Raw genomic sequence first — 19,720 nt, 5'->3', positions numbered from 1 at the left:
TTTTGCACCGTACATTGGAGATAGATTCCTTCTTTTACAGGATAATGCTAGACCACATACGGGATATATTGCTTAAATAATATTAATATTCAAGTTTTGGAGTGCCAAGAGCCAACTTGCAGTCCAGATATAGACCCAATAGAGCATCTTTGGGACATTGCTTTTAGGACATGCCATTTTGATTTGCCACGGCGCTTTGAGGCTGTAATAACATCAAGAGGTTGTAACAATTGATAAATTAAAAGTGTTTCAATTTCAGCTGTGTGCATAACAATGATAACCATTTTACTTTATTTTGTTAAACGAACCATACTTTTTGATTTCAGTTTTTTTTTTTTTTCACCATCCTCAAACTCAATTTTATTATTATCATCGAAATAATTGTGTTCATATGTTCTATTCTAAATATGTTTGTTAAAGTGTATGATAATAGACGAAAATTAAAATAAATCGAAATGTATAAGTGGTGCGTTAATTTTGCGGTTAAGTATATTTAGTAATAAATTATTCTGAAAATTACTGTAGTAGCTATCAACCACCAATTTCATTCATCTTCAAAAAAATACCCTATTATCCTATAACTATTGCTGAAATTAGATAAATAATCCATTATAAAAAATTTCTTAAAAAAAACTCACTTATTAATACGAACAGAATTCATTTTATACATTTTATACATGCGAGTTTGCTCAAATTAATCTACTTTCTCAACCTTTTGTTTAGCATTCTGTCATTATCGGGTGAACGAGACCCTCGCTTGTATGATCTTGCTTGTTCATACCTTCGTTCGTGAAAGGAACGTTGCTCGGTGGAATGTGAAAACTTATTGACAAATGGTTTAGATTTTGATTTATATTCGTATTCCGGAGATTTTGAACTATTATTCGATGAACTTTGAGACATCGATCGTTGGTAAGATTTCTGCATCAACTTTTTTCCATCAAACTGTTGGTGTGCAGTTTGTTCAAACTCTTTGCTTTCTATATCATGTGATTCTCTTCTTCGTTTGCATTTACTATCATCGATTCGTGGAGAAGTGCCTTCTGAAGGAAGCGGAGAGTGTATGCTTGATCGAGAACCAGGTCTCGAACTATTTACATTGAATACTAGCGTAGAATAAGGGTAAACAATATTAGAACTATTTAATGGTGCGAAAGGTAAATTTAGAGAAGATATACGCCCAGGTGAGCACGGTGGAGAAATTGATTCGAAAACTCCATCTTTTTGAGCGGACTCATGCACAGGATGGGTGTAAATATCTGATCTTAAGTAAAGTAAGGGCGAAGCATTTATTTCTCCTGTTTCTGTTTGCAAACAATGGGAAGAAGAGGCTGCAGGAGAGGTTATAAATTTCTCAAAATCATTTCCACTATAATGACCTGATAATTTTTCTGGTTGTTCAAAGCAATAGGCTGGTTCATCAAGTAAAGGAGTATGAGCTTCGGGAGTTGAAGGACTTGGACTAGTGCGAGTGAAGGATGCGTTGCAACTTTCATTGTTCATCGATAGCTGTTCACTTGTGTCACCCAACGGTTCGTCCATTACAGGAGTACTACCATCACTACGATGAACGTTTTTTAAATCACTCCCAGTTGAGCTAATTACTGCTACTTCCCTATCTTCATTAAGCTGTGGATTGTGCAAAGTTTCTTTAGGAATTATTTGACGAGAATTTTCTTTTTCATCCTGTGATAAAATGTAAAAAAGATCATCATTTCTAGGAGTGCTTTTCACCAAGGGAGTCCTTTCGCGAGTATTAGGTTGTGGATGAGCAGCACTGTATAGATCTAGTGGTGACTCAGCTCTCTGCTCTTCGTAATTATGAACTTTCAAATCATCATATATGTCTGGTGAGTCGCACCGTTTCATTTTCGGCTTTTCAATATTTTCTAACAAAACAGATTTCATTAATTTTAAGGGCATTTCGTGTCGAAAAACAGAAGCTAAGTTTTCTGTTTTATCAACAGAACGGGTATTATCAGTCAGTAACGCTTTTTTTTCCGTTTCATTTTGAGATTTGAATAATTCCGGAGATTTAATACCAGATATTGAAAATTTTTCTTTCAGTAAACTTTCATTTTTTGAGCTAACTTTAGAAGAGACAATGTTGTTTAAAGGCAGATCACTCGAAATATTTTTATTTTTGATATCATGAGAAAAAACCTGATAGTAATGCTTTTCTTGTGAATCTGTTCTAAAAACAAAGTGTTCTGGCATTGTCCTATACGATTCATTTGCCTGAGAATCGTCGTTTGATTTCGAAGAAGGGAACTCGTGCTCATTTCTACTTTTAAGTCTTTGTATCAGTAGTGAGGGTTGAGGGTTTTCCTGAGTCAAACGTTTATCTCCTGGATCAAGTTCGTCTGACGAAACTGTTTCTTCTGAATCACTTCGTAGACGAGATATAGGATTATTTCGAGAAGAATCAAAGCTAAGCTCATTTTCAAATGACATGATTGGTGGCTCCGCGTATGAATGCTGAGCTGCTTTCGATCGATCAACAGCAAAATCTTGACCAGAAATTGGAACAGGTAGCATAGAAAAATATGCACCTTGAGTCGGCAATTGTTTATCACCAGCTGAACTTTCATGCATTTCAGAATAATTATAAGTGAACTTTGGAAATGCCTGAGGTGTTGGGCTGTTATACTGGGCAAAAGTAATGATTTGCTCTTTAAACTTAATAGAGGTAGGTGCTAACTGAATAACTGGACAGTTCATTTCATTAAAGTTCTGTTTCTGAGCTTTATTAGCCAACTGGTTATGGGGAAGGGTGGAATTAAATCCTGCAGTCGGAGATATTTCGAAGGATTTGCTTGTTGATAACTTTTCTTTCTGAAGATCAAACGGTTGAGATATTTTCATATTCTTTAAAAAACTATTATCAGGCACTAATTCATCTGTTGGTATCAATGAATCAGAAATGTTTAAATCAACAGGCACATTAGGGTTACAAGGAGAAAGGTTTTGCTTTATTGTTGAAATTTCGTTTCGTTGAGAAACATCAGGATTCATTTCCCACGGACGAACTATCTTTGTAACGTTTTGTTTCAAATGGGTAACTTCATTTTCTCTTGAAAGCCCAGGCCCAATATATCCCATCACTGGAGGAGTACCAAGACGTTGTAAGACAGGCGGAGTTTGGTTTTGGCTTAATGATGGTGATGAGTTACTTTTATGGATAGACTTAGAGTCGCTCTGCAATTTCGGCACATTTCCTGATGCAATCATCATTTGGTGCTGTTTTTCAAAAGATTGCCCTTCATTAAGAAACGCCTTACATCTCAATGAACTTTCAACACTCGGGTCTGAAAGTTTACGCCTATCAGTTTTTAAACTAAATGTTTCTCTGGGTTTCGGAGTATGTTTTTGCAATGTTGGAATACAAGCAGCACGCTCAAGCTGTTCAGCTTTAGACCTAGGTTGATAAGAATTATGACGATGAAAATCATCGGAACCTTTTATAGAATCTTGATGATTGTATTCAATTCCTTTATCCCCATGGTAGTGGAGCTGACTTATATTCCGTACGTCTCCTGACCTACTTCGATCATATAAGTATAGATTCAAACGCCGATGAACTTTGTCTTCTTCTTCACGCATGCGACATTCAAACTCCTTCATTCTATAATAATCGTTTTTTTTTATTTCATAGTCTTCTTTGATTTTGTTTCCTACCTCACACTCAGGCTCGACTTCTCTTTGAAGAATTAATTCCGTATTGTTTCTCGTTTCTAAATCAAACTCACGATCACGTTGACAATGTATTAAATCGACTTCATGTCGTTTGTGAGAATCGCTCAAACTGTAGGGGCTAAAAAAACGTTGTACAGGTGAACGTTGCACAGGTGAATGTTGCATTTGAGATGGCTTGCTCATATTTATTAACGGTGAAATCGTTTGAGGAAACGGTGAGTTCATTGCGCTTGACAATCGAGAACTATTACCTGATGGTGAAAGTGGAAATCGTAATCTTGTTAGAGGTGTATCAGAAGAGGCTCCATGTAACTGTAAAGATGACATGTAAGCAGGAAATCTGGACGTAAATGCATGCATAGCAGATTTTTGTTCAACTATACCTACACTTTGTTTATGCGTCATTAATGGCGAGTAAACGTTTTTCCTTTGAGCAGAGCAAAAATGGTTTTCATGGCTTTGTTGTGCTTCTTTTTGATAAAAACCACTCGAATGCATTTGCTTGAGTGTGTCCGGTGAAACAGGTTTATACAGTTCGCGAGCATCTGAAGCAGATCGAGAAGGGCTTGTCGGTGTAACATGTTTATTAGATAAAGTAGAGTTTGTGCCACGATTTTCAGTTAAGAAAAAGTTAGGCGATCGCTGAAGAAATGCGTCATTTTGCTTTGACTGATATGGCAATATATTATGCGAAAGGCGTAAAAGATGCTGCTGATATTGCGGGTGTTCAGACTGTTTATGTTGCAACATTTTTACTGGTTGATCTATTTGATAGGTTTGCTGAGAACTTTCCTGAACTGACTGTTTCTGATCAAGCGGCAATTCTTCTTTTACGTAGGTATGGAAGTTATACGACCCTATCTTAAACTTATCTTGGTCTTTTGGAGAACATTCTATCGAAGTGCTAGAAAGACGAGAAATAGATGTAAGAATGTCATTTCTACGGTTAATCTCCTTAACAGGACTAATCGATTCGAGAGATCCTTTGAAAACAGATACAACTGGAGCTAGAGGAGGTGGTGAGCGCAACAAAGCAGGAATCGGTGGCATATCTGAAACATTAGTTTCATTAAGGTTATCTAAAAATTATTAAAAAATATATTTAAAATAAATAAAGTATTTTTTCTGATAATTTTTAATTTTTCTGATAAATTTTAATTTAAAAAATTCTAGAAATATTTTGCAAAAAGTTTTAGAAGAACTATTTTTAAAAAAGGGAAGTTGAAGAGAGCGAAAATTTTGTAGAGGAAAAAATTGAAAGATGAATTATTTGTTCTCATTGAAAATTTTAGACATTAAGTTCAAAATTGTGTGTGTGTATGCATATATATATATATATATATATATATATATATATATATATATATATATATATATATATATATATATATATATATATATATATATATATATTATCATTGTGTAGTCTATTATCATTTATATATACATAACAAGTTTCAGCTTTTCAAATTTTGTTCTTGTTTTATTGACAAAACAGTTTAAGTTTGTTCGATTATTAACTACAAAAATTATTGGCCCAGAGGAACAGAATAAAAAGAATTCTCTTAAAAAGTTCTAGAACTTTTTGTGATTTTTTCACAAGGTTACAGAAATGTGTCAATGTTATATCTAGAACCACTAATCATAGTATAAATACACGTGGATTTCTTGACTAGATGACAATCAAATAAAATGGCGCCTAAAAAGAAAGATTATAGTAATGATCTTCTAACTTTAGTAATTCAGCACCATCAGAACAGTGATTCTCAACAGGATATTGCTGCTGATACATTACGAATTAGGAATATCATTACATGCCAATACCATTTGAAACAGACTTCATGAAGCTGGGCTTTTCATTCATATAGCACAAAAGCAAGCATTAATCAATAAGGTCAATCAAGGTAAACGCCTGAAGTGCACCAAAACAATGTTGAACAAGCTGATTATGTTTTGGGAAACTGTCATTTGGTACGATGAGTTGAAGTTTAATCTGTTTGGGTCTGATGGGTAGGTAATTGTATGAAGAACACCCAAGGAAGAATTTGATCCACATTGTACTGTGGCTATGGTCAAGCATGATGGGGGTTCTGTTACTGTTTGGGGTTGTTTCACGCAAAATGGAATTGGTGAATTATATGTTTTGGACCATACAATGGATCAATTTTATTAACATGATTTCTTAGAGCAGCATTTGTTACCATCGATCCAAAAATTTAACTTTGGACAAGAATTTTTCTTCGTCCATGACAATGATCCTAAGCATATATATATCAGGTCTTGTTAAGGATTAGCTCAAGCAAAAAAATATTCAAACATTAGCTCGGCTTTCATTCTCGCTTAATCTCAATCTATGGGATGAGATTGAACAGAGGATGAAGAAACACAAACTGAAGAATATTCATGAGCCTGGGAACCTCTTGAAGAAAGAATGAAATTAGGTCAAGCTATCTGTTTTTCAAAAACTTGGTGATTCAGCATCAAATAGATTACTAGAATGTATCGAAACGAAAGTTTACCCAACACAATATTAGATTTGATGAAATACCTGTTTTTGATGTACAAAAATTTTTTTCTTTCCTCTGGGCCAATAGTTTTTGTATGTAATATTTGAACAAACTTGTACTATTTTTTAGATAAAACAACAAAAGTTATAGAAAAGATGAAACTTGTAGTATATATACTAATGACACAATGATACTAGCAATGAATAATTTTCTCTTACAATTCTTACATGACAGCAAATATAAAGTAGTTATGCAAGGGTGTGTTAATAATTTTTGGACTCACTGAATATATATATATATATATATATATATATATATATATATATATATATATATATATATATATATATATATATATATATATATATATATATATATATATATATATGTGATTGTTATTGTTATTGTTATCGTCATGGTCATGGTCATGGTCATGGTCATGGTCATGGTCATGGTCATGGTCATGGTCATTGTCATTATTACTATTACTATTGTTATTGTTATTGTTATTGTTATTGTTATTGTTATTGTTATTGTTATTGTTATTGTTATTGTTATTGTTATTGTTATTGTTATTGTTATTGTTATTGTTATTGTTATTCTTATTGTTATTCTTATTCTTATTCTTATTCTTATTCTTATTCTTATTCTTATTCTTATTCTTATTCTTATTCTTATTCTTATTCTTATTCTTATTCTTATTCTTATTCTTATTCTTATTCTTATTCTTATTCTTATTCTTATTCTTATTCTTATTCTTATTCTTATTCTTATTCTTATTCTTATTCTTATTCTTATTCTTATTCTTATTCTTATTATTATTATTATTATTATTATTATTATTATTATTATTATTATTATTATTATTATTATTATTATTATTATTATTATTATTATTATTATTATTATTATTATTATTATTATTATTATTATTATTATTATTATTATTATTATTATTATTATTATTATTATTATTATTATTATTATTATTATTATTATTATTATTATTATTATTATTATTATTATTATTATTATTATTATTATTATTATTATTATTATTATTATTATTATTATTATTATTATTATTATTATTATTATTATTATTATTATTATTATTATTATTATTATTATTATTATTATTATTATTATTATTATTATTATTATTATTATTATTATTATTATTATTATTATTATTATTATTATTATTATTATTATTATTATTATTATTATTATTATTATTATTATTATTATTATTATTATTATTATTATTATTATTATTATTATTATTATTATTATTATTATTATTATTATTATTATTATTATTATTATTATTATTATTATTATTATTATTATTATTATTATTATTATTATTATTATTATTATTATTATATAATATACAATTTCAAAACTGTGATAAAATAATTTTAATAAGTTAGAAACAATTTAATCTCTTTTTTCATTTTATTAATGTAGTTTCATTTTAATGTATATGTAGCATTATTTCCTAACCTTAAAAAATTCTGTTCAGTTAAATGAAATATATCAAAAACATTTACCATCATGTAAAAAATGTACATGGAAAAGCAATATAAAATAAAAATAATATGTGGATCTGTTTTACCAGTTGTATCCTCATCCAGCACAGTTTGATTTTTTGTATCAGCATTCTCAACAGGAACAGCTTCAATGGCATCATGATCCTCTAAATCTTTAACATTATCTACTTTGAATGCAATCTCTGTAGCATCTAATTCTGATTGGATTGGGTTAAGGTCATTTTCTTTGATCTTTGATGTCTTTTTATAAATTTTATTGCGGTTATCAATTTTCTTTGTTTCAGTCTGAAAAACACAGATTAGAATTATGGACAATAAACCAAGACACATATGGACAATAAACCAAGACACATAAAATATAAAAGAACATTTGGCAATTTTATTATTAATTTATAATTATATTAAATATAATCTACAAAGAAATTTAAACCTATTTAAAATATTTGTAATAAACAATTACAATTTTAGGCTGCTTTGCATCCTCCTCAGTCCCTTCCTCTTCTAAATAAGCTGAATCATCTTTTTGCTAAATAAATATTAAAAAAAATCTTAAATGTATCGGCAACTTTTCAAACATAAATATTAGATGATTTTTTTATCTCATTAAAAAAGGTACGTAATATATTACTGTTAAAAAAAAATACCTTATATATTCCTAGTATTTTGTCCAAGTTGAATTTCTTCTTATAGTTAAAGTAAAAGTTTTTGCATTGCCCTTCAGATTTACTTTCAACAATTTTAGCAATAGATGGCCAACTCCTTCCAAATTTCTTTAAACCTTAAAACAAAATCAAAACTGATTTTTTCAATTAAATCATGTAAAAGATATGAAATAACTTTCAATTTTAGCACATATCACTTTTAACATTCTTTAACATGCTTATAATGAATCTTTGAAAAATATGAAAGATTTACAAGATGCTACCATGTTAGATTGTGAGCTCAAAAACATGCAATATCTGGGCAGTGAAAAATAGCCCTTTATATTTCGAATTTGAATCCAATTAAGTGCTACATTATTCGTCAAATACAAAGATCTTAAAAAAAATTAACTTAAAATTTTGATGATACCTTCAACTGCTCTTAACATTTCTTGTTCTGACCAACGGGATGGATCACTGTGTTCTTAAAATAAGAAGAATAAGAAATAATAAAATATAATAAATAATATAATAATAAATAAAAAATAAGAAAGCCCATACTATATGTTATTATTAATAAAAGAGATATACTTTCTAACATGCCTTAAATAAAAATCAAACCTGGCATCATGCTGAAATGCTGTCTGATTAAATCTTCAACTTTTATGACAGTTTCAAAAGGAACTTCATCTGGAACATTCATCATTACAGCAGCAGTAATGGTTTCCGAGATAATACTGCAAGCTGGAACAACAGTAGTGTTGAGATCATTATATGAAGGAGATGTAACAGCAATTACAATTTTTAATGGAGGGTGGAAAACATCGCTAGATTGAACTTCACTAACATCTTCTGATGTTAAAGACAATTTAGCTGTTTTTTGTGAAAGTTTTCCAGAACGTGTATTAAAGAGTTTAACTAAAGGTTGAGGAATTTTGTGTACTTTAGATGCATCATTAAGATCCAAAATCATTGCCGATTTATCAGAAATAAATTTAGTCTCCAAACCCTGGTTTTGTTGACAATCAAGTTTGTCATTTACTAGAGTTTTAGTTGAGCTCTCAATTGTGCATGTAGTTAGTGTACACGTCTTTTTTATTATTGGTACATCAGTGATACCTGAGGAAACTTGTTTAACTTGACAGGTCTCTGAAGTTTCATCATCACTCATTGTTGAGTCATTACCTTCATCCTCTTCTTCTTTTTCTGACTTACTCTGTTTTGACTTACCATGCTCTATTCTCATTGTCAATTGATTTCCACTTCTATTTAACTTTCCTTTCTTCTTGGATTTCATTTTTGATGATTTAAAACCTTCCTTCTTTTTATTGCAATAATAAAAGAGCACACAATCAGAACACTTTTTTTGCTCCAAGAAAGATGCAATTTTATCAAAATCTTTAGGAAATTGAGTAAACTTTTCACGAAAAATTTGTTTCTCTTTATCACTCCACAAGATAGCTGCTTTTCTCTCAGCCTCAAATTCATCTACATCTTTTATCAATGAGTTGTAATTTAAAAAACGAAATCGCCGATCATAACTACTCAACAATTGGGGAGTTTGTATAGAAAGCAACCTCATAAGATTCTTATTGGCATCTATTTCTTTTAGGTTATCAGCAATTTCCTCTATCTCAGCTTCGCTGCGAATGTATCCTCCACCTACAGCACGTGAACCAAGCCTACAAAAAAAATCAGTCTATCAAGACTTAGATGATGTATAACTGAAGTAGGATTGTTTTAAAAGTATTGGGGAGCAGGAAAAAATCTAGAGAATCAAAGAAATGTTTCCTTCACCTATCAATTCGCTCTTGCTGCTCTCTCTGTTTCTTGATTTCAGGAAACTCTTTTTCATAAAATTGGCGCGCTCTTTGTACTTTTTGCCTAAATATATTTATATACTATTATAGTTTTATACATATAAAATTTGTCAGCTGCACTTAACATATATGCTACTTTAATTATATAAATGAACCACTAGACATTTTTTTAATACAACAATTTTAACCGTGAAAAACAAATAATTTGATTAATATTCATTTTTTAATTAAGCAAGGAAAATTGTTTTAATATTTGAAACATGAAATCAGGTATTCCAAACCATCATATTTTAATTGTTTTAATTGACAAGTTAGTTGCCAGTTTACTTGTCTGAGCTGTATCAGTTACAGTATGAAAATATTTTCTCTTCAAAAAGTGTGCAAGAAAAACAAAAGAATTAATGAGAACAATAGAATGAATGAACTATAGTGATTTAACAATAAAAATTGTTTATTGTACTCAGCTTGTCTATAATGTCCAGTGGCATTAATAAACTGAGAAAATATAAAAAAAAGCATTTTAAACCTTCGCTTTTGGTTATTTTCTAGCTTCTCAACTTTTTTTAACCAAATTTTTTTTGTATCTGCATAACTTTGCTCTGACATTGCCAGCTAAAAGATTAAAATGATAAAAGATAAAAAATATAAAAATTTGTATGTAAATCTTACAAATTTTCATTTCTTTTGCTTTTTTTTTTTTTTTACATTAAAGAACTATGAAGAGTACTGAAGGTACCTATTAAGAACTAAATAGCTGTCAAGGTTACATATAACAACTCATGGTGGAACACTTTATAATTAGAAGACATTAGCAACAGACAAAAAAAAAATTCATAAAAGATTTTTACATATTGCTTTTTTTTATAAAAGGTTCTAGAAGGCTAAAGTTTGGTTATATAAATGCAGTATAGAAAAAATTATGTAATTACAAGGGAGAAAAAATTATGTAATTACAAGGGAGAAAAAATTGAAAAACTTTACTCACCACTTTGTTTTCAGCAATTTTCTTTTTTTGAAGAAACTTAAGCAACTTTGGACGAAAGTTTTCAAAGCTAGAAAATGAAATTTATTTAGTTCAATCATTTTTGATACTAGTTGATACTTAAAATGATTTGACGACATTAAAAATAATTTTAATTGCCAACCATTCTCATCTTGATTTAATTATCTAACAGCATTACTCGTTGATAAAATAGATAGTTATAAAGAGAATATAGAAAAGAACAAAAAACAAATAGGTTGGTATTTTAAAGGAAGGTAAAAGTTGATCTTACAAGGTTTTTAATTCTAATATGAATTTTTCTGAATTCAATTTTTTTGGCAAAGACAGTAAATTATATGATTTTTTTGAAGTTGATAACATCAAATTTCGGAACATCAATGTTAGAACATCAATGTCTGAATATGATAATAGTAAGAGTATAGGTATTAACTACATTACTATGATCATTGATAAATCACAGATTCAGTATCTTAATCTATAAAGCCATAAAGTTGATGTGATAGAATATTGTGAGGAATTGTTAAAAACCTTTCTTTAATATGACTTATTTGGCAAGAAATATATTTGCAACAACAGCCACAAGCCCTCGAAGCAACAAATCTAACCTGTTGAAAGAAAAATGATCAACTTTTAATCCAGAAAAACTAGAAAAAAGTAATTTTAAAGTGAAACTTTATAATGTAAATTTTTAGATGTTTCTCTATTATTTTTTGAAAGTTCTTTAAGATACTCCAATAATTTAAGAACATAAATGTTACAAACTGACAGTTTCACATGTAGGTTTGTTTCTTTAATCTGATTAGTTCAGTTTGTTTACTTTTTATTTTTCCTCACTTTCCATAAAAAATATAACCAATAATTTAGGACAAGATATAGGAGAAAGAAATTTGTTTGCATATAACACCCCCTAATAGCCTTAACTTAATAGATACAGAAAAAGAATGCAACCCTGATCCTTTCAAACCAGAATTCATGAATTCATGAAATGAAATTTGCCATTTATTAATTGTTACAATTTTAAAATATCCTCCTAGAAAACGTCTTACAGAATCTAGAGGCATGAAAAACATTTCAAAATAGGGGAAAATGTTAATTTAAACAGAATTTATGCACTTTTTTTAGGTGTACTCAAAAAAAAAATCACAAAATTAGTGTTGAGCTACATTTGTACAAAATGAGCCAAATTTAAAAATACTCATGCATACACAGCTAAAAATTCCTCTGACTTAAGAAAAGGCCTTAGGAAGTACCTTGAAAGAAAAAAAAAAATATTCCACCATTAAAATTATAAACATTTCACTTTTATTTTTTTGCTTTTAATTAATTTTAACAATAATATACCTTTTAATGTTATGTTGATACTGTGGAAGATCTGATGGTTTATTGTAGAGCGGCTGAAATGATTTACAAACAGGCTTAAATATTCTCCATCTACATTATCATATTTACTCTTTAAATTGATTTGAAAATTCTCTTTTAAATCCTAAGGAAATAAGTAAAAAAGAACTTATGAAACTCAATACATCCTCACTCAGCCTCAAATACAGTACATACCAGTTTGAGTTGATACCCATCATAATTTAAGAACTTTAGTCTATGGGAAGCTGCCGCTTTTGCCTAAAAGATACAAACTAAATAAACAACAACATATAGGAACAAAACCAAATTTAGCAAATGAGTTTGTAAGTCTGATAACAAAAACCTTTTTAACTTTACAAAAATTTAAGCAAACATACTGGCACTTTTTTTTTAGGCAAAAAATTAAAAGTGTAACTTTTTGATAGAACCTTTTCATAGAAGAAAACATTCCAAGATGATGAACATTTTGTACTTTGCATCAACTCATATAAAATAAGAAGCCATGAATACCTTTTATTAGATAACACAAACCTGATTTTCACTGTAAATACGTTTAATTGTATCCACATTTTTGTAAGAGAAACGTTCCAGTAGTTTCAATTGAAACTCAGTTTTTGAGTCTGGCTTTTTTTCTGAAACTATTTTTTGATTTCTTCTTTCAATGATTATTTGCTGCTTCTTACGAAGTTGTTGTAATGTTGCGAGTATCTCATTCTAAAATTCAGTAAAAAACTTTTTTTCGTTAACTGATAATAAATTACAAAAATGCATTCTGTATTTTAGTAAAAAAAAATAATGATAAAACAGAGGCAGAATTAAAAGTTACACAATATACTTTAATGTACTTTAAGTAATTCAAAATGTTGGTGGTAAACATACTGGAAAAATATTTGAAAATTTTGAGAGAAAATTTTCACTTTGTTAAAACACTTTTAAGAAACAATAAAAATTCAGAACACATTTTCATAAAAAAACAGCTTTACTTGATGTTTTTTTTTTCTTTTAGTATACCTTATAATATCAATTTTCTATCTGTTTAGTAGATTATAATGGCAGCATCAATCAAAATATTCTCCTGAAAGGTTACATATCAGTTGGCATTTGGTCAGCCTGCAGAGTTCCCTGTAAACATATTTCCAACAGAACTAGAAATTGCAAAAAGATAGAAACCTCTGCACAAAAAGAACTAGATAAGTCAATTATTGCAAATATTGGTGTACCATAAATTGAAAGTGTTTACATATGTACATCCTTAATAACTGTTCAAAAAGACACAATTAAGGCCCATGTTCTCAAAGTGAAAATCACTAAAGTATATTTTAATTACCAGCAACTAAAAGGTATAATATCCCCAAAAAGTCTGAATCCCAATGATCTTTTAGACTTCTTTAAAAGTAAGAAAAATAAGTTTTTGCAAAGAAATTTCCAGCTTGTTTGAAGTTGTTGATAATGATGTCACCAAAATTGATAGTGATTTTCCCAAAGATCAGCTATCCAATTGAAAGATAAAAATAAGTAGTACAATCAATAAAGAGACTATTAAGAAACAACACTAATAACAGCCAAAGAAGAAAATTAAAGAAACCAGAGGTGTACTGGAACAATAACATTGAGAGTTTGAAAATATTGTTTCTTGGTGTGTGAGAATGAGGATGAAATAATAGAGGAAATCAGAGGTTCCCATAGCACTGAATATAATTTAGACTCAGACAAAAGTCTGCAGAGCAGTAAATGTAATATTTGAACAAGATGATGCGGTACCAATTGAAGTATGTAGTGGAATTGGCTATGATGGTTGAAAAAATAGGACTTAAATGCAAGAGAGTTGCTGGGAAAAATTGAGGAACATGCTGCAATTGTTTTATTGCCTGATAAAAATATCCTGGATCGTGTATCACCAACTGATGGTAAAGCTATAATGGTTTCTACAGCTATCATTTAGTTCCTTAAAGGAAAAAAGTTTTGACCAAATTGAAACTTTGGCATGTTATAGCACTAATACAAATATTGAAGTAGAAGATGGAACTCATTTAAAGTAAGCATTAAACAATCTTGTAATCAGATACAAATGTTTTGGCTGTTCTCAGCTTTTATATACAATGCCAGATGAGGTTTGGAAGAATTTGTCATCAGGCCTGAAATATGTGTATTTGGTTACATCAACACTGATTTCTGAACAATGTGATAAGAACTTAGAGTACCTTAAGATAGGACTATATAGCCGCAATAGGTAGCTGATGATTGCATGAAGTATCTGTAAATTTTATAAGAGCAAAATGAAAGTGTGAAATTCTAAACATTTTAATGAGATATATCGTGAATGCTTTTTGTAAATGGTGCAGTGACTTGGGATGGTGGAGAGACTTGGGACTAACTTTTTAACTTTTAGGAAAAACACTGCATCATCTACAATACATAACCTTTCTTACTTTTATAAACTGAATTGTATTTCTTACTGTTTCGGGAAATAAAAATTACCATTTAACTTTTGAGAATTCAAGTGTTTACTCAATGCAAAAAATTTTATACTGGTAACTAAATAAAAAATGGTGGAGCATATCAAATATTCCAAATATAGTGTGCATAACTTTGAATACTTTTATTCAACTGTGCATACAGTATTGACGTCATATCACACTGAAGTTTTGTGATCACATTGTGGGGTGACTTAAGACAAACTATAGGTTTTTGTAAATTCCATATTATACCTTATGTTTCCATTTTAGTTATTTTTTGTATATGCTACATTATGCGCTTTTTTTTTTATCTTAGTTATCAAAATATAAAAAAATCTATGATACCACATACATACAAGAGAAAGAAAGATCTTGTAGGTACAAAAATTGTAATTCTGCACAGTTGGAGCAGGTAATTGCTGCCATGAAGCATGGAAGCACAATATGAATTGCATCAGATATATACAAAATTGCAAAATGCTTAGGTTTGACTGGGTCCAATAATAATATGCTTAGGTTTGACTGGGTCCAAGATTTCCTGAACAGACACAGATGAGTGCTAAAACAAAGATAGCTAGAACATGAAGAGTAGCAAAGCAAATATTAGAATGGAGATCATCAATCAATATTTAGACAATCTTGAACAAGCTCATTACAGAGATACCACCAACTAATCTACTGAATTGTAATGAAACCAACATGAATGAAAACCAGGCAACAAAAATATGATTTTCATAAAGAGAAAGAAGTATCCAGAATCCATTCTAAATTACACAAAAGACAGTACATCAGTAATATTTGTAGGAACAGCACAATATATATGGTCAACTTGGTGTTATGGTGGGCTAAAAGGATGTTGGTTTAATTGCAGCAAAGCAGATGTTGTGATCACATATATTTTCATAATTGGTTCAATTCTATAGTTACTCAATAGACAAAGAATTGTGAAGGGCTAAAGTTATCATTGGGGGATAAACTTTAATCCCACTATTCACTGGGAATAATTCAATAATGTGAAAAAAAAATAATATTAAATTTGTTTGTCTTCCCCTAAATAGCATTCACCTTTATCAGCCTCAGATGAGTCATTAAAGAAATTGCACGCTAATGTTTACCAAAACCATATGGAACAACTCACAGGGGTCAATATGTGTTCCAACATAAGATAAAAAGGTGGCTTTTTAATTGTTAATTATATTCTTTTGTATTTTCATGAAATATGTATATAAGTGTGGCTTCTTCCTAATTATATTCTATTATACTTTTATGCATATCTGAAGGAGGCTTCTTGTTTGTTAATTAAAATCTGTTATAATTTTTTCATATCAAGAATTTTTTCAAAATTATTTATTTGTTTCAAGTGCCCCAAGCAAATCATTCTTTTTAAAAATACATGGAATATTAATGCAACATGAAAAACTTGAATTTATGTTTATTTACCTTACATATTGTTGCTGCAGTAAACATCGATTAATATTAAATTGTAATGATAATAAAAGAATTGTAGCGAAAAGATAAAAAAAATTTTCCCAAGTCACCTGTCACCCTGTTTTACAGTATACACCTTTATGGTTTACTTTAATGAACCATGAGCTTGGAACTAATAGTCATCAAAATCTGCTTTTCTTATTGCAAAGATCTGAGTTAATAGAAGATGAAGCTGCTAAATAAATTGTACAGTGGTGCATTCAATGGAATGTTTTTTATGCCCATCCAAAGAACATCTGGAAGCTCAACTAACCTGATAATAAATTACTGATAAACCAGACCATAGAGATGCTATTCAAACATTTATTAAAGCCAGAATTAATTTCAAAAATGATGCTTCTGTACATTTTTTCTGGTTATCTGATTTAATTTTTAAAGCAACTAAGTGACAACTAATAATTAAGTTGAGTGAAACAGACGCTCTAGAGCCTCCTTTTATTAGAAGCATGTCTCATTATACTAAATGTCACAAACAATTGGTGGGATGATGCTACAGGCTAGAAAGTAGCTACAAAGATAGATACAAAGCAAAATAATTTACTATAAAAATCTCAATGGAGAATTAAGCCAAATATCTAAAATAGGAATCAAAGAAGAATTTTCTCCTAAAATAGTCACATATTTTTCCAAATGCTACATTTAACACTAACGTTTTGAATTTTTTTTTTTAATAAACAAAAGCATTAAAAAAAAAAAATTGTCTGAAATTCCGATACTATTATTTCAAATATATTTTGCTGTTATGAATTGTGGAGAAAATAACAATAAAACATTACTGCCAAGTACAATATTGTTGCTACAAAAATCATTGTGTCACAAAAGTACTATGTTTTTGAGAAACTTGTAAATTTTCAATTTTAATTGATTGATTTTACTTTGAACTGAAGTTTTGAACGGATAGAGTTGGCGGAGTTCATTCAAAAGTGGGCTGGCATTAAGAAATATCTCTCAGGTCTTTGCTTTGACATGATTGCAAGCAATATTGGAATTTATATAGGGGCAACCACTATTGTCCACCACTCATTTAATTGACAACTTGTATTTTTGGCATATCAAGATTATGTTCTTGAAATATATATTGCCACAGTCTTTGAATCATTTTTTGTCTCTAAAGAACTGAAGATTACAAATTTTATGGGGGACTAAAATTTTAGAGGGAATTCAATGAGTCAAGTTTTAAGCTAAAGTTTGAATAACTTGACAGTGATGAAACCAGAGCTAGATGTCTAAGCATGTCTAAAAAAGAATGGATTGATGTGATCACATCTGAATCTGGAAAAACTAATATGATCAAAAAAATGAAAAAGTATTTAGAGAATGCTTATCATTATGAGGATAAGAATGAGTTCAAAAAACTTGTTCTTCCATTTCTGGGAGAAGATGATGAAGATGATGAAGATGATGGTACAGCTGGCATTTGCACTTCAGGTGCATACCATTTAGCAAGATTGATGGAGAAAGGAGTTTACTGCATCAAAATATTTACCTTTAGTCATCAGTTACACATAAGCAATCTAGAAATGGGATTTTTGAGGAAAATATGTCATTTCATAAGCACTATACACATGTTTCTGTTTTTTCACTTACAACAGAAACTCCAAAAAATGATCTTTTTTAGAGAAAAATGAGGACTGTGCACTAATTGTTAGTAAAAATGCAAGTATTGAATTTTTGCTATTAATTAGTGTACAGTTTTCAATTTATAGCAAAAATCTAATACATGCACTTTTGCAAGCATGTATAGTGTTACAGTTGTAGTATGTATGAAGATCTGGCAGCACTGGCTATTACATTTGTTTACATGAACTTCTCTATTACTCTGGATCTAGGTTTCATGACTTAAATAAAGTTGTTACAATATGTTTAGTACAAGTTTCTGTGAAAATTGTGTTTGAATAAAACCTTGTTGTGCTTGTTAATGAGTCATTTTAAAGAATTTTTTTTTAAAGAATTTTCTTTATATTGAAATTCTTAGTTATAAATGGAATTAATATTTCACAGAAATTATATTTAAGAAATGTAATCTCTAAAGCTGATGTAGGTTTTAAACAATCAGATTATTCAAAATTTCATCCAAATTGGTTTCTTTAGGGTTTCAAAAATTGATCTGGGGGACCACTTCCCCTACTAATTTCATTTAAGCTCACCAAATGAGAGGGTAAGCAATATCCAAGAAACATGAATAATATTACATATTAAAGTTAGTGATCAAAATTTTAATAAGAATTAAAAATAAAATAAAAATTTATGCTGCAGCAATCAATCTTCTGCAGGAGCATCAAACCCTGCCATAATATTGAGAGAAAAAAAAACCAGGAAAACTATAAAAGAAACTTTTCATGCCGCCTAAATTCATTAGGATAGCAAAAGTTTACCAATGCTTAAAGCTCCCAACAGAAACACTTGAAGCTATGGCTAAATCATCAGTAAACTAACTTGATGGTATGTTAAAAAAGCAATTTAATTAGATACAACAGGCAATAACATGGATGTCAAGTTAGGAGAATGTAGTTTGATTGAGCTGAAAATCATCTTGCTTGCCACCACCTCATTATAAAAATTATTGCCAAAAAACTGTTCGACACAAGTAAATTCCCATCTATACCTCTTCACACACACACACACACACACACACACACACACACACACACACACACACACACACACACACACACACACACACACATTCATGCATGCATGCATGCATGCATGCATACATACATACATACATACATACATACATACATACATACATACATACATACATACATACATACATACATACATACATACATACATACATACATACATACATACATACATACATACATACATACATACATACATACATACATACATACATACATACATACATACATACATACATACATACATAACCACTCTTATGGTAACATAATACAACTTGAAACAACATTATAAATATGTATACAATTTAAAATAATACAAAATTTATACTTCATTTTTCTTCAGCATAGTTAATGATGATTCAATTTTTAAAATATCTTTGTCAAGGATCTTTATACTGAGAAGTGCATTTCCTTCAGAAACTTGCTTTGAGGTTTGTAAATGTGACTCAATCTCATTTTCATTTGTGCAAACCAATTTTTCTTGTGTAACTGAAAGCTCAGAAGTATTTTTATCCATGACTTTTTATTAAGTAATTTGTACCTAAA

At 29.5% G+C, this 19,720-nt stretch overlaps 1 protein-coding gene across 2 annotated transcripts; it reads right to left on the bottom strand.

Moving 5' to 3' along the window:
• Positions 1–641: 641 nt before the first annotated feature.
• LOC145182020 (uncharacterized) lies at positions 642–19,720 on the bottom strand. 2 transcript variants are annotated; one of them, XM_090100132.1, is made up of 13 exons: positions 19,503–19,720; positions 13,114–13,296; positions 12,778–12,840; positions 12,565–12,617; positions 11,206–11,272; positions 10,747–10,832; positions 10,198–10,284; positions 9,022–10,082; positions 8,831–8,884; positions 8,404–8,537; positions 8,220–8,285; positions 7,825–8,044; positions 642–4,775 (listed from the first exon to the last, which is right to left on the bottom strand). In XM_090100132.1, exons 1-13 carry the CDS (start codon positions 19,689–19,691, stop codon positions 700–702), a joined length of 6,339 nt encoding a protein of 2,112 aa, XP_089956258.1. In that variant the 5' UTR covers positions 19,692–19,720; the 3' UTR covers positions 642–699. The 2 variants fall into 2 exon arrangements, with proteins under 2 accessions (XP_089956258.1, XP_089956259.1); XM_090100133.1 differs by having other exon boundaries at positions 642–4,748.

This window comes from Hydra viridissima, unplaced genomic scaffold (assembly GCF_058129835.1).
Source record: "Hydra viridissima isolate aposymbiotic clone 2 unplaced genomic scaffold, HvirCarnegie_v1 scaffold_10, whole genome shotgun sequence".
Taxonomy (NCBI): domain Eukaryota; kingdom Metazoa; phylum Cnidaria; class Hydrozoa; order Anthoathecata; family Hydridae; genus Hydra; species Hydra viridissima.
Note: the sequence above shows the minus strand (reverse complement) of the source record. Positions and strands in the feature narration are given on the sequence as shown.

Coding starts and splice junctions, on each gene's coding strand:
- LOC145182020 (XM_090100132.1), bottom strand. CDS start 19,691: ATGGATAAAAATACTTCTGAGCTTTCAGTTACACAAGAAAAATTGGTT. Junction 12,618..12,777: donor ATGGGTATCAACTCAAACTG/GTATGTACTGTA, acceptor AAATCATTTCAG/CCGCTCTACAATAAACCATC. Junction 10,833..11,205: donor AAATTGCTGAAAACAAAGTG/GTGAGTAAAGTT, acceptor TTAATCTTTTAG/CTGGCAATGTCAGAGCAAAG.